Source organism: Carassius carassius, chromosome 8 (genome assembly GCF_963082965.1).
Source record: "Carassius carassius chromosome 8, fCarCar2.1, whole genome shotgun sequence".
Taxonomy (NCBI): Eukaryota; Metazoa; Chordata; class Actinopteri; order Cypriniformes; family Cyprinidae; genus Carassius; species Carassius carassius.
Window position 1 is genome coordinate 4,543,584 of NC_081762.1, and position 14,417 is coordinate 4,558,000.

The following is a 14,417-nucleotide window of genomic DNA, read 5'->3' on the forward strand; positions in this document are numbered from 1 at the left end:
CTCTTTACTCTTACTGAATGTCAGCTGTTGTCTGATTTGTGTGTATTTGTATTTCTCCTGGGGAACGCTCTTCTGAGCTATGAGAGAGCAAACCCTAAGCAATAAAACTGTCCTATGTGTAATTTCTAACTATATGAAATGCTGTGACACATAATAGAGAGTGAAGCTGAGCTGAAGAACTCTTTGTTGTATTGGATGGTGTTCACATTAATTTAAACCTCTCTGCTGTTGCTCTATTAAATTTGGATGCAGAAATCAATGCTTAATTTGGCTCATCACAGATATAATAGCCCCTTTTGCCAGGATGTAACTCTTAAAGGGACAGTTCTTTCAAAAATGAAAACGGTCATCTATTTTCTCATCATAATGCTGTTCTAAACCTCTGTGATTTACTTTCTTTTGTGGAGCACAAGCGTGAATGTTTGAGCTGTTGATTTGCTCACAACAGAAATAAATGACAACTTGCAAGCTCCAAAAATAAAGCTCTCAAATCTCACACTTGTATGTAATTCTAATTCTATGGACAAAAGATCATAATATACGGGATATTATCAGAATGTGTTTATATATATATATATATATATATATATATATATATATACCTACATAATAAATTTTTTAAATGAAAAAAAAAATTATTAACATAATATACAAATTGTATAGTAAAACATCTAGTATATTTAAATAAATAAATGTAAATGAATTAAATGTGTAGAAAATAATGTATAAAGTAATAAAATAATAAATATATTTCAGACTATCTAAAATTATCTTAAATTATATTTAATCATATATTTAATATAAATGTGTGTGTGTGTGTGTGTGTGTGTATATGTATATTATATTTAATATATATTAATTTTATATATTATATTTATATATAAAAATAGGACAGTTTCAAATTATATAACATTATATCTAATAATAATAAAGAAATGTACATAAAAGTATATATGTATATATTTAATATAGATGTGTGTGTGCGTGTGTATAAATATAAATAATAAATGTATAAAAATATATCTAATAATAATAAAAAAGTTCAAACATTTAAGTATTATAAATTATATAAAAATTGTGTAGAAAAATATTAATTATATCTAACAAATAAATGTAATAAATAAATTATAAATTAAATATAAATTATATATATACTTTTTACCAGAGCGCCAGGATTTACCCCCAAACTCAAAATGGAGCCAAACAACATGAAACGCTTAATGAGATGGAAACACAAAACACTTGTTCTTGTGCATTCTTGATTTGAATTTCAATTCAGTAAAATCCTCTTCCCCTTTCCAAATTCCAGTTCCACATCTTGTAGGTTATGGGTTATTCGATTCAATTCAAATCCACACTCGAGCACATAAAGAGCAAATTCTGGGTCTGTTCCTCAAATCATATGACTTCAAATCATTCAGAGCATCGTGCACAAGTCACGCAGACTTCTTTCAGTCTTTTGTATTCAGACTGTGATTTCATGAGCACATTGCTTCAATAAATCATGGACAGAATGACTGTGAGCCCATCACTGACAAGAATGACATGACCTCTGGTTCCTCTCCATCACACACTCTAGAGGAAGCCAGCGTTTGTTTGCACGCGCACACACACACACTTAGGACCACTCTAAGCAGATCCCGGTTGACAAGTAGACGTCCCACAGCTCTGTTATGACAAAATCCCTCCATCTCGTTCCCGATCTCCTCTGCGTCAGAGTCTGCCTGCGCGCCGCAGATAAAGACTGCAGGGCTGTAATCAAACCTCTTCTTCCCGTCGGCTCTACACAGCACTTTGTGTTATTTACCAACAACTACGTGCTGCTCAGACACCAGACACAATGTATGTGGACGTGACAAATGAGCTACACCTAACACAAAGACGGCTGATATGTTAGATATTTGTTTTTCGTGCACGCACAAGACAAATAGCTGTTTGGTTCTACGAAGAAAGGAAACAAAATTAAATAAAAAAAGCTGAAAAGGAAGCAGAGGAGTGATATTTTATATAGACAAGGCCTCAGGAAATGCTTCCACAATTGCATTATGCTTATTTTGGAATAATTTCAATTGATTTTTTTCATCACACAAATGATGCCTCGCTCCGATGTTGCGAGACATTTTTTGAAAATATTGATTTTAAATTTAAAACCTAAATCTCATTACATTAGCATTCAGAACTGTGTAGGACTGCAGTGATTACTGCTGATTAATTAGTGGAAATCCTCCTGTTTTTCCTCCTTGAGCTTTGCCAGAAATTATGGATGTGGATCTGGAAATGCAATCTTCGTTGCAATTCTACGAACAAGTCTTTGTTTAGTTAAACATGTACTCTAGAAACGTATCTCCAGAGCATTGTCTCGGCTTGTTGTGATGCTGTAGGTCTATTTTCGAAGCTTTCCCCGAGGCTTGTGTGCACTCTAGGCTTTATTTTCTTCACATACCTGTCTGTATTAGCTTCATTTGACTTGCTCTCAATGCTCAAGTGGCTTTTGTGTGGATCTACTCTACCATACAGAGCTGATGGATGGCATCCTATAGAGATGGCTGCCCTTTTGACAGGTCTGTCTATCTCTTTATTGTACAGATTCAGTCGTAAAAATAGTGTCCTGTAAAAGGTTTTATAATCTGATGCAATAGAGGACAACCTTATGTGCCACAAAGAACGTTTTATCCTTAAATATAGAGCTATAAAATGATGTGGATAGCAGCTATTGACTGGATTTGATGAGAAATTCACCATTCAGTTTATACTAAGAACTCTGATTTGTGTTTTGTTTTTTATTGTACTATTGTTATCATTACCTTATGAAAAATTTTATATATATATGTTTTTTTTTTTCCTCCAAATCGAGAACACATACAGTGTTTCCTGCTAATTCAATGGATTTTAAAATATATTTTATAGCAGTGTATAAATAAATACAGATCAGGAATATAAACTTTTCACACAGAAATTACTATTTCACTAATAGTTAAGGTTTATTTTTATTTTTATAAAGGATAGAAAAGAGTCTTGTTTGAAACCAGAACCAACATAGCAACTTTTCTGCTTCATGCATTCAATTCCAGCCATTTTCTCTCCATCCATCGCCCTTTTAATCCTTTTTTCCAAATGTTGTTTGTATCCCTGAGGCAGAGGTTTTTCTATATATGGAGGGGTGTTGAGAGGATCACAGTGAGCCAGTCATTGTGTGTGTATCTGAGTACATTGTGGCCTGAGAAGAAGGCCACACACACACACACACACACACACACACAGATGTGAAAAGATGTGAATGGGTGAATTCATTGAAATGTGGGAGAAGCACATGTATGTGATGCCTTTTTTCTATTTTCACACAGCAAGCAGATCCTTTGAAACCTCGAGCAAAATGTAGATATTTATTATTATAGACACCAGATTTCTGTTTGCCCGTGTTGCTATTTTTAACTCTCTTTCATCCCTCTCACACATACAGCTTAAAACTAGCATTTTAAACAAACTGCGGCGAAGCATAAAAGATCTAATGAAAAGACCCACAAACCAGCAGCAAAACAAAGTGCTTGATACCACAGTTATCAAGAGGTGAATAAGCAGAATTTAGATAAATGGAGCGGGAGAGCACTAAAAAGGAACATAATAACTCACTAAAGTAGTCTTAAAGGAATAGTCACCATAAAATTCTGTAATTTACTTGTCATTCCAAAGCCCTATGACTTTCTTTTTTTATGCAATCACAGTGAATGGGACTCTGAAGCGTTCAAGTAAGAGCCAATAAAAGCATATTAAAAGTGCATGGCCCAAATGACTTGTGTGCTATATTCCACTTTATTCAGCATCTTTGAATGAGAAATGAAATTTATGTGGAGAATGGACCAGTGAATCAGTGAGTCAGCTCAAGAACTCAATCAGTGCAATATGTGATTGAATCAATTACTCAGATAAGGTTTTATAAACCCAATCAGCTTCTCATCAGACAGTTTTGACTCAAATGAATATTTAATTCTCAAATCTTACATCTGTTTTACTGTCATGAAGGGTTTCAAAAATAATTTCTTCAAGTGACAATTTTGCATAATAACACATGAGTCAACACATGATGCTCTTGCATTCTTCTCCAAACTTAAAAGTTTAAGAGTCATTAAAATTGCATATAAAAGAGCAACAAGCAGAGAGCAGCTGATGAAAGAACACCATGCAGCTTTAGAACATAAGGATGAGCAAATGACAGCAATTTTCATTTGTTTCTATTTTATAATTTCTATTTTTGGAATAAAACACATCATATTGAGTCATATGAACTGCTTCTATGATGCTTTTGCATTCTTTCTCAAATCTTAATGGAGTATTTTAATTTGATATAGCTTTACATCACTTGCTTGCAGTGAATGGGTGCTGTCAGAATGAGAGTCCAAACAGCTGATAAAAACATCACAATAATCCACAAGTAATCCACATCACTCCAGTCCATCAGTTAATGTCTTGTGAAGCCAAAAAGGATTATATACTCAAATTTAGCAAGACACGATGATTAAAATATCCTAAAGGATTTGCTTCTTACAAATGCGCTCCTTTTCACTTCACAAGACATTAATTAATTGACTGGAGTGGTGTGTATTACTTTTATCAACTGTTTGTTTTTATCAACTGTTTGTTTTCATCAGCTGTTTGGACTCACATTCTGACGGCACCCATTCACTTCCATTATTGAACATGTAAGACAATGCTAAATTTATCCTAATCTGTTCTAATGAAAAAACAAACTCAGCTACATCTTAAATGGCCTGAGGAAGAGTACATTTTCCTATTTATTCAGCTCAATGCAAAAAAATGGACCCGTATGACTGGTTTTGTGCTCCAGGGTCACATATTTGGTTGAACCATTCCTTTAAAAGCTTGAGATTCATTAAAATTACACACAAACCGCAACAAGCATACTGCAGAAAGAAAGTGAGAACATGAGAAGGAGCAAACAAAAACGATTTTCATTTTTGGGTCAACTATGCCTTTAAGAAAAAATGAGACATTTGAGGCAAATGAACCGAGACATTTATACTGTGTGTGTGTGTGTGTGTGTGTGTGTATGCAGAACTACAAGAACCCTGCTGTGGGGTGGGAGCCTGCTCTGCCCTTTAATGTGTTTAATCATAGCGTATTATCAGCAGCCCCTCGGAGCACCATTAGCAGAGCAACACTTAGCTGGGCCGGTTTAATGGAGTCTTAAGATATACTATAATAATGAAGGGCAGAAGGCAGCCGGATCGAGACCTGAGGAGAATAGACAAATAAGGCAACAGTAAGGTAAGGGGATGGACACTTCAGTGTATTAATCAGTGTGTCAGAGCCAGAGAGTTATCCCTGTAAATGTCGACAGGCAACTGATACATGATCACAATTAAAGCAGCCTCCGAGCTTAATCAATCTGAACCCGCCAGTCCGAGCTAAGGGACAATCTCTCAAAAAGCTCTGACGAAGGGCTAAGTATGCAAGTGTGAAGGAGGTTTCAGGCGTTTTTTTTTAAAGGGTTGTCAGATTTTGGACATTTTGGCATCCTACTGGACCTCTGGTTAGGACGGTGTGTTGGAGACAATGACACTGAGTGCTTGAAAACGTATCATTAGTGCCAAACTGTCAGTGGTCGTTAGAAGCCATTGGCCCGTTGAGCGGCAATTCAAGCTATTTTTTGGCCCAGATGAGATACACATCGTCTAGCACAATTGAACTCCCAGCACCAAGTGGGGAAATACAGACAAATTCTAATAGGATTCAATTGCTCTTTTTCCTATGTGCCGTCTGACCATGACTCAGCTATACTAAGGATGCATCTGCGAGAGAGTGGGTGAGTGCTGTTAGGTAACATCATAATCAGGAATCTTACTGAATGTTCTGTGGGGTGGATAAAATAGTGCATATGAAGGTCATGCATTCACAGGCTACTCCCACAGACAATACATCTCATTCTTATTTCACAGGCTCTTAATGGCCCAGCAGTTACGTTTGACCTAAGGCACATTCAGTAAATGGACACTCCTTGAATTGCTGCTAATGGTCTCCCAGAGGACTTTAATAGTGGTAATTTCTACAAGAAAATGATTATTTGTGTTGAGATGTAGAATTGAGATATATTTGCATGAATAGCCCTACCATAATTATCTATTTACTTAAGAATGTTTAATATGCTGTTTTTCAATGGCCCAATGTAATGACGTTTTAGTGTGGTGCCATACCTTTGAATTACCTTTGACTTTAAAATGAAGATGGATGACAACAACACTCTAGGGCTCAAAAAATAACAAATAACAAATATAACATTTAAAATGCCACTTTTTCTGAACACCGCTAAAAACTTGAAGATGTTTGTCCAATCAAATGCTCTGTAACATGAGGAAGATTCAACAGGAAATACATCAACACAGAAAAGGGCAAAACTGAGCTTCTCAAGGATTTCTTGGGGTATTAAAATATTCAAAGTGCACACGGCCTTAGCAACCTTCAAGCTTTGCAGCTTTTTAAGCTTTTTTTTTTTTAACTGTCAGGCAAGGCTTTATCAGCCAACAACAAAGTTTGCCCTGTCTAACTACATTATATAACACTATAAATGTATATGCATAACATATAAATGTAAACTTCGAGCATGCATATTAATGACATTCGACCAGACATTGAATATGGGCAGCAATAGGATACAATGACTGTGTTTACATTTATTCATCACATTTACATTTGTGCATTTAGCAGATGCTTTTATCCAAAGAGACCTACAGTGCATTCAGGATATAAATATTTTTTTTATCAGTCTGTGTGGTCCCTGGGGATTGAACCCACGACCTCTGCTAATGCAGTGCTCTACCACTGAGCCACAGGAGCACTAATCAGTAATTTAATTATTTTCATTATTCTAAATAAGACAATATTATGATAAAGGTGTTTACGTAAGTTGATTTTAGAATATGTATATTTCATGTTACCGTTTCACATATTATTACATCCCAACGCTACGCCATCCGGCATCCCCTCCAGAATTTCATGTATAAACATATAGTTCATCTTCGTTATGATGCTATATACAGTTTTGGGTGTTTCATTTTAAATTTTACAAAATCTTCAAGTGCAGTTAATTATTTGTCATGCTATATGTGCAAACAGACCTTGTTGCAAACAGGCGTTATTGAAGCCATGCTCTGAATAATAATAAGTTTAACTTATATAGCACTTTTCCAGAGCTCAAAGCACTTTACAAATCAAAACATAAACACACACACACACACACACAAAAAAGTAGGCAGGCCGGCGGGTTAGACCGGATGTACAATGTAAACAATGTAACAAAGTGTCATAGTGGGGCACACCACCTCTGTGCACCACTGAGAATCAGAAAATTAATTGTCCAGTTGAAATCCAAGTCCATTTTTAAGTGTATAGATGTAAAAGAACATTTAAATGAGAAAAAACAGACAAACAACCCGGTCTGAAGTGCACAGCGTATTCACATCGGAAACACGTAAAAACACATACTCTTTTATTTGCATCAAATGGTTGACCCATAGACTGTTGACCACTGACTACTTAACCAGAGTTCTGTCTTAATCGTTATAAAATCTGAATATTGTTGTCCATGTTCCAGGGTTTCTGGAATAAATCACAAATAACATGTTATTACTTTCAAAATACTGTTGTTGTTGTTGTTGTTGTTTTTCAGAAAACTGCTTCTCCTACCAACATTTAAAAATATTACATTCAAAATAGAAAGCTGTTGGATTTCTCCCAGCACTTGAAAATATCATTAAATTACAATGACCAATTTTTACAAAAACTGTTGGATTTCTCCCACCAACACTTAAAAATATCCAATGAGACGTCACTTTAGTCGCCATATTGGAAATGTTGTCAAATCACACTTCTTACTATCTAGGTTTACATGCAGCCAAATAATACATTTATAATCGGATTGATTGCACAATAGGATTAATAAAGCCTTCATGTAAACACCTCAATCCATCTGAATGAAAATTCAAGCGGATTGAAAGTGATGTAGACCAGAAATAATCCAATCAACAATAAAAAATGTAATCTAACAATTTCCTCCATCAGATTGATAACTGATGCACGCATACGCATTGCCATAATGCATGTTTACATACGTTTGTCTTACGATAGTGCGTTTATTTATATCTGATATGTGACAGTTTGAATATTTAACTAAATGTATGCTAAAAAGCTCTTCTGACATATGTCAGTGTAATTTTTAGATATGTCATCAAGCGAAAAACTCCACGAAAATTATTCTCGCGGAGTTGCATTGAGCAAGCAGTTTCTTTCTGCGGTTATGAAGAGCTGCTGCGCAAGCGCTAAAGTTTTGTCTAATGTACGTGTAATATATGCATATGTAATGCAGTGCATGTAAATACATATGTGAATTGGATGGCACATTAAGGATTCATATACTGGATGTATTACAGACTGAAAAAAAAATTAGTTGATGTAAACACACCCTCTCAAGTCCATGGTTATTTTCAAGTATGAGATGGGAGAATTCCAAGGTCTGAGTTGTCTGGTCCAACTCTAATCAAACACCTGCAGCTGCTCATAAAGGTGTTTGGGTTTACTTGAAAATGACAGCAGGTGTGCTGGAACTCTGTAGAAGGATAGATCTCCAGATGCAGTTAGGACTGAACATTGCAGATGTATTTGGTAATGGACATTCTATTTAAATTATTCCTTTTTAGGTCTTAAAATACCATCTTTATTCAAAATGTTGTGGCTTTTAGTCCACATCTATATGCTAATGAACACTTAGCGGTTAACAAAATTAACATTTAGCATATTTATGTGCATTTAAAATGTGCAGTCTGTCTTCTGGAAAATCCATAGGCTATTGATCAATCATGTTGCACTACACAGATCATTGTCCAGACATATCTTCTTTTAAAATGAAAAAGTTCAACAAAAAATACATCTGGACAGGAAAGAAAACTGTGCTTTTTAAGAATTTCTTTAGGGTGAAGGGTGAAGCGTGAAGCGTTCAAAGCGCGCGCAGCCTGTGCAACCTTCAAACTTCGAAGCTTTTTCTTAACTGCCAGGCAATACCTTGTCAGCCAACATCAAAGTTGTCTGTCAAACTTCTAGTTTAAACTATAAACGAATACGCAAGCAGCCGTTTATACTTAACCGAGGGGACGCTGTATTTCTTTTGACAGATATCTCTCGCGCTCTGCATACTAATGAAGGTGCGCGCGTAATTGCGCAGATCAGTCAATAGATGGCAGAGCGAGGTCACTGATTAGTATGCAGTCCATTGCCAGAGGAGAAGGGCTCTAAATTCATCAACCATGTCCTTCATACCTCCTTATTTGAATAAATCGCATTGATTTGACAGTCGATCCGCAGTAGTTATGGGCATCCGTGTAAGTATGAAGCAAGTCAGGCAATATGCAGTTAAAACAGATTAGCGTTAAGTTAACATTCAGAAAAACGACCAGAACATGCAAAACATTCTTCTGATTTACACTGTCTGACACTTTTGCCAGCGTGGGAAATTAAGTTTTTGTTTATTGTTTAATATAATAGTCGCTCTTCGAAATTGGATTTCAGAAGCAATTACCATTCACCATTTGTGAGGGCATATTTTTAAAAGTGAAAGTGAAGTGAAAGTGAAGTGACATTCAGCCAAGTATGGTGACCCATACTCAGAATTTGTGCTCTGTATTTAACCCATCCGAAATGCACACACACACACACACTGTGAGCACACACCCGGAGCAGTGGGCAGCCATTTATGCTGCAGCGCCCGGGGAGCAGTTTTTGGGGTTCGGTGCCTTTCTCAAGGGCACCTAAGTCATGGTATTGAGGGTATTAAACCACATCTAAATAGTGTGGCATCCAGTTATGCCATTAATATGATGCAATTATTTGAAATAAATTCTCAACTGGAACAAAGATGGCAGGAAAACACTTTGCTAGAATGCATTTTACATCATCGGCCGTTCTCTGTTAGATAAGACAGTTGTTTACTGTCACAACATGCTATAATATCTAATCAGATTCACTGAAATAGTGCATCTAAATAGACATTAAAGTATATTGTGACAATTCTGAGTCAAACATCAAATGTACTGTCACAATATACTTCAACCTCTTAAGTGGCATCGGCCCATCAGTGGGTCTGTTGATGCTCTTTTTTTTCTTTCATTGTATTTTTCCTCTGTCACATGTATTACTCGTAACTTGCATATCATATGAAAACTTAAAACCTCAACATTCATCCATGTGAAAAACATTTTAAAATCAGACATTACGTTACCATGGAAATGGTACTTTAATATCTTTTGGCAGTCTCCTTCCCCTTAGTGAGTGGAGTCAGGCATCGTTTTACAAAATGTATTTTGGTCTTTTAGATTCAAAACTTTTTTTTTTTTTTTTTTAATTTTGACAAAATACATATAATCAGAAATTTCTGAGTCTCAAGATTCCACATTTGGTGGGTATTTTGTGATAGAAGTAATATTGACTGAGATATTTAGACATTTGTGACAGAAAAATGCATTCAATTTTTTTATTTAGTTTGATGGCACCCGGTTGCTGTTTGTGGTATAACGCCATAAAAAAGATTAATTTTTTTGTATATTAACTTCCAGTTTGGAACATAACTTATTTAGACATAAGGCTTTCATTTTATAGTAATTTTGGATGCAAAAATAGTTTGAAAAATAGTTATTTTATATAAAATTAATGGTACAGTGCATTTTCTTAACAGTAAATTTAAACGTCAAGTTTTTGATACTTTAATATTTTGAAATGATTCCACTTCTGCAATAATCTGCAGAATGTCTTTAAAAAACGGTCTGTATTCCAAAGTTTCCATGAATTATAACAATTCAAGTTTGAATAGTGCACTTTCAGATCTATATTCAAAAATGGGTGTTGGCACTTAAAGGGGTAATATCCAATCAGTTTCACGGAAATTGTAACTATAATTAGATATGAAAGTGGATTGTGACAGTTTCAAAATAATGCTATGCATTATACACCATCAAACGTACTGTCATTAGATTTTAGGCTACTCACTGTTTGGAGGCGGCTGGTGTAATTGTCCTGTCTTAGCTTATTTATTGTAGACTGTGATATATCACACAGCACTCTATAAACTCAGGGGGATTTACCACGGGGCATTTTGATTGAATCCCCGGTTCATTTCACATACTGCTTGCATTCACAATTACCAGAATATCTGGAATTCACGTGTAAATCACGCGTCAGCCCAATCCACAAGTTCTAAACTTCAAAGGCGTTCCATTTCTCTCCACCGCGTGACGCGACGATGACATCACGAGCAATTCCATCGGTCGCGTTCTCAAGCTCCAGACAGAACAGAAGAAGTGAGCAAGTCGCGAGGCAGAGGACTCAACGGTGTTCCGAACAGTAACATACCTGTGCACTCTCCGGGCTTTACTAGCAGTCGGAGCGGACTGAGACTGCGATCTGACGAGCCACAAAACACCGCCTCCGGTTCGATTCGCAAAGTGAAAGAGATTTTATGCGAAAGTTTCCAGGATTTGTGTAACCTCCCGCGGACGAGAGCGGAATGAGCGACTTTACGATGATAAACTGTTGCCTGATCCTCAGCGCGTGTCTTCTGTCCAGCCAAGGTAATGTGACACAGAAACTTGAGGGTTAATCTCTTTACTGCTCACTCGGTCTCTTTTGTTATTTTAAAACCTGGAGGTAATTTGCAATTTGCACTTAACCTGAAGTCGCTCGTCCCAAGTGTATTGAAACGCAAGTTTCATGCGCGCGCTACGCTGGTGCGCGCTGATTTCTACAGCTTACCTGCTTATCTAGGTTATCCTGGTTAACTTGATAAGAGCCACTGACCGTAACCCATGTCCCGTATCCCTTGCCTCGTACGCCATGTTACGCAAGGTGTGGCCTCTCGTGATCAGTTTGTTCCTCGACTGGAAGGCAGCAGGTGTAATTGTATTGTCTTACTTAATCGCATACTTTACAGTTTGAAACTTGTATATCTATTAAAGCTTTTGTACTATATAGGAGGTGAGAAATGCAACAGGGTTTAGTTGTTAATACTTAGGTTTATGTCAGGTCTATGCAGCTGACTGTAACTCTTCAAAATGCAAAGATGTCTGAATTTTATCCAAGTCTTCTGCTATTTTAAGATACCATTGTTATAAAACTGCATTTTAAGTTACTGTTCCCTTTATTTGCCCCAGTAGTCTTGCTAGTGGTGATGGTCCTAGACATTTCTTCCCTGGTGGTTTTAACATCACTGTGATTTGAAGGCGTCTCCGAGGGGCTGTTTTCCTCTGATAAGGAGAGACATGTCTGTGGTTCTGTGTAAGCTGAGGCTACACTGCAGGACTCAAGCTCTGTTTGTATTTAAAGACTCCGGTTACATGTTTTGGCAACTAATGGCATTGTTTTTCACGATTGTAACTATGATTCCAAAAACATTTTCATACAAAGTGTTGCCTATCATCAACACTCAAAATACTGAAGACTAATTTGCACCAAAAAATTAAACAGTACAGCATGTAGACCAATTCACATCAAGAACGGTAACTACAAATTGAACTATAATAACAAGATTAGCGTCCACACCAGTGGAAGAGAACATTGTGATTATTATAATCTCATGCTATGATTTTGTTACCTAACTCTTTAAATTCTCAAGTTTTTTAGTGATTGATGGGTCGTGATTGGCTGGCAGTCTATAATTCATCAACTAAAAAAAATTATACAATTCTGAAAGTGGTTCCAATGTTATCCGTCCTCTGTGTCCTTATCATAGCTGGGATGTGGAAATTTAGAGTTATAGTGATTATTAAAACTTCAGTTACTGTATGTTCCTGGGTGTGAATGGCACTTAAATGCCAAAAAATGTAAATGAGATATGCAGAGCAATTTTTAGACTCTTCCTAATGTGTCACTCTTTTGCTCTTTCGCTGATTTATTGCTGCTTATCCACTTGTTGGGACAGTATTCACACCTGACAACTCGTCAGGGAGCTTCTAAACCAGTTTCAGACCAGTATGCATGCACACTTGTTAACTACTATGATTCAGTGTGTTTCATTGCATGCTAGTCACACAAAACATCAGCTTTTTTTCAGGTGCATGGGCAGGGAAACATGACGTAATACTGGCATCGGGTGGCTGTAAATGAATCCCAATCCTGAGCGCTCCCCGTGTGCACATATTTCACAAGAAATAAGACAAGCACCGTGGCCGTTGGATAAATGAGTTTTGGATGGATGAATCGTTGCAACACAATTATTCATGCCAAGATCCCAGTGGCGCTCAACATGCGTGGGCACACTCTAGGGTTCGCCTCTATTAATTTCTTCATAGGATAAGGTGTTTCACACCTCAGGATGAGCGGAGGGTTATTACCATGTGTGCTAGACTTTCGGTGGCCCATTAATCTTATTGGTACATGTCAAAAGTTTGTGTTCTCAGAGGGGATCTTCAGGGGTGAGGTGAAGATTTCTCGCAGTTGTCATGGAGACCCTTTTCAATGGGGATCTGATGGCATCCATCTCGTTTTAGAGTCTTTGAGGGGAGTTTAAAACATTATTTCCGAGTGCTTAACTCAGTTTGGGATCAGGGAAGCACGACAAATGGAAGTAGATGCTTTCCTTATTGGCTCCCTTTGGTCTTCCATTACTGTCAGAAGCAACAAATGTCAGAGCGGCAGCAAAGAGCAACTCCCGCACAAAGGCGTGATAATGTAGTTTCTCCCCGCCGAACAATGCGCTTCTTTGCCAACAGGCTTCCAAGAACAAAAGACCTCAGAGTCTGCATTGTCCAAAAGAGAGTGTAGAATGAAACTCACACCTTCACGAGAAACCTCTCTCTGTCTTTCCCTCTGACAACCCACGTTGAGCATGTAAGAGGGACTCAAATTGCTGGCCTTTGAATGAGTGCCCTTTTCTCGCACCCCTCCTTCTTTATTCTCTCTCTGTGCACTCAGAGCTCCGTCTCAAGCCTTTGTTCTGGTGGCTTTAGTGATCGGTCGCCTGTAAGACCCTCTGTCTCTTCCACTTCCATTGTTTATGAGTGTCTTTAGAGTGGAGCGCAGAAGAGCGTGTTGACGGGAAAAAGTTCCCCCGCCTGTCCTCTGTTTACCTCTGTCACACACAGTTTATACATCGTTATGGCCCCACTGTCTAGGAGCTGTTTCTGTGGTCTCTTTTGTAATGTAGATTATATATTTGAAATGACTGAAGTTCCAGAGCATACAAAACCGAAAACTGTTTGATAGACGCATTCTTGCTCGCTGGACTTGAAAATATGCTGCAGTCGTAAATGGGGAATCAGATGTTGCCGCAGAACAGATGGAAAATCTGCTCTGTGTCTCCGTCTGTCTCCCGATTTATCTGTGTGTCTCACGGCATGTAAGAGAGACTCTCTGTCTCCCGGTCT

General features: G+C 37.2%; 1 protein-coding gene across 2 annotated transcripts in view; it reads left to right on the forward strand.

Annotated features, from left to right (window-relative positions):
- The first annotated feature begins 11,299 nt into the window (after window positions 1–11,299).
- LOC132145027 (nectin-2-like) overlaps window positions 11,300–14,417 on the forward strand; it is a 135,074-nt gene continuing 131,956 nt past the window's right edge. The window contains exon 1 of one of the 2 annotated variants that reach the window (XM_059555717.1): window positions 11,300–11,627. In XM_059555717.1, coding sequence (XP_059411700.1) covers window positions 11,564–11,627 — 64 coding nt within the window. In that variant the 5' untranslated portion in view covers window positions 11,300–11,563. The remainder of the gene's footprint in view (window positions 11,628–14,417) is intronic. The other variant, XM_059555718.1, reaches the window with a different exon arrangement.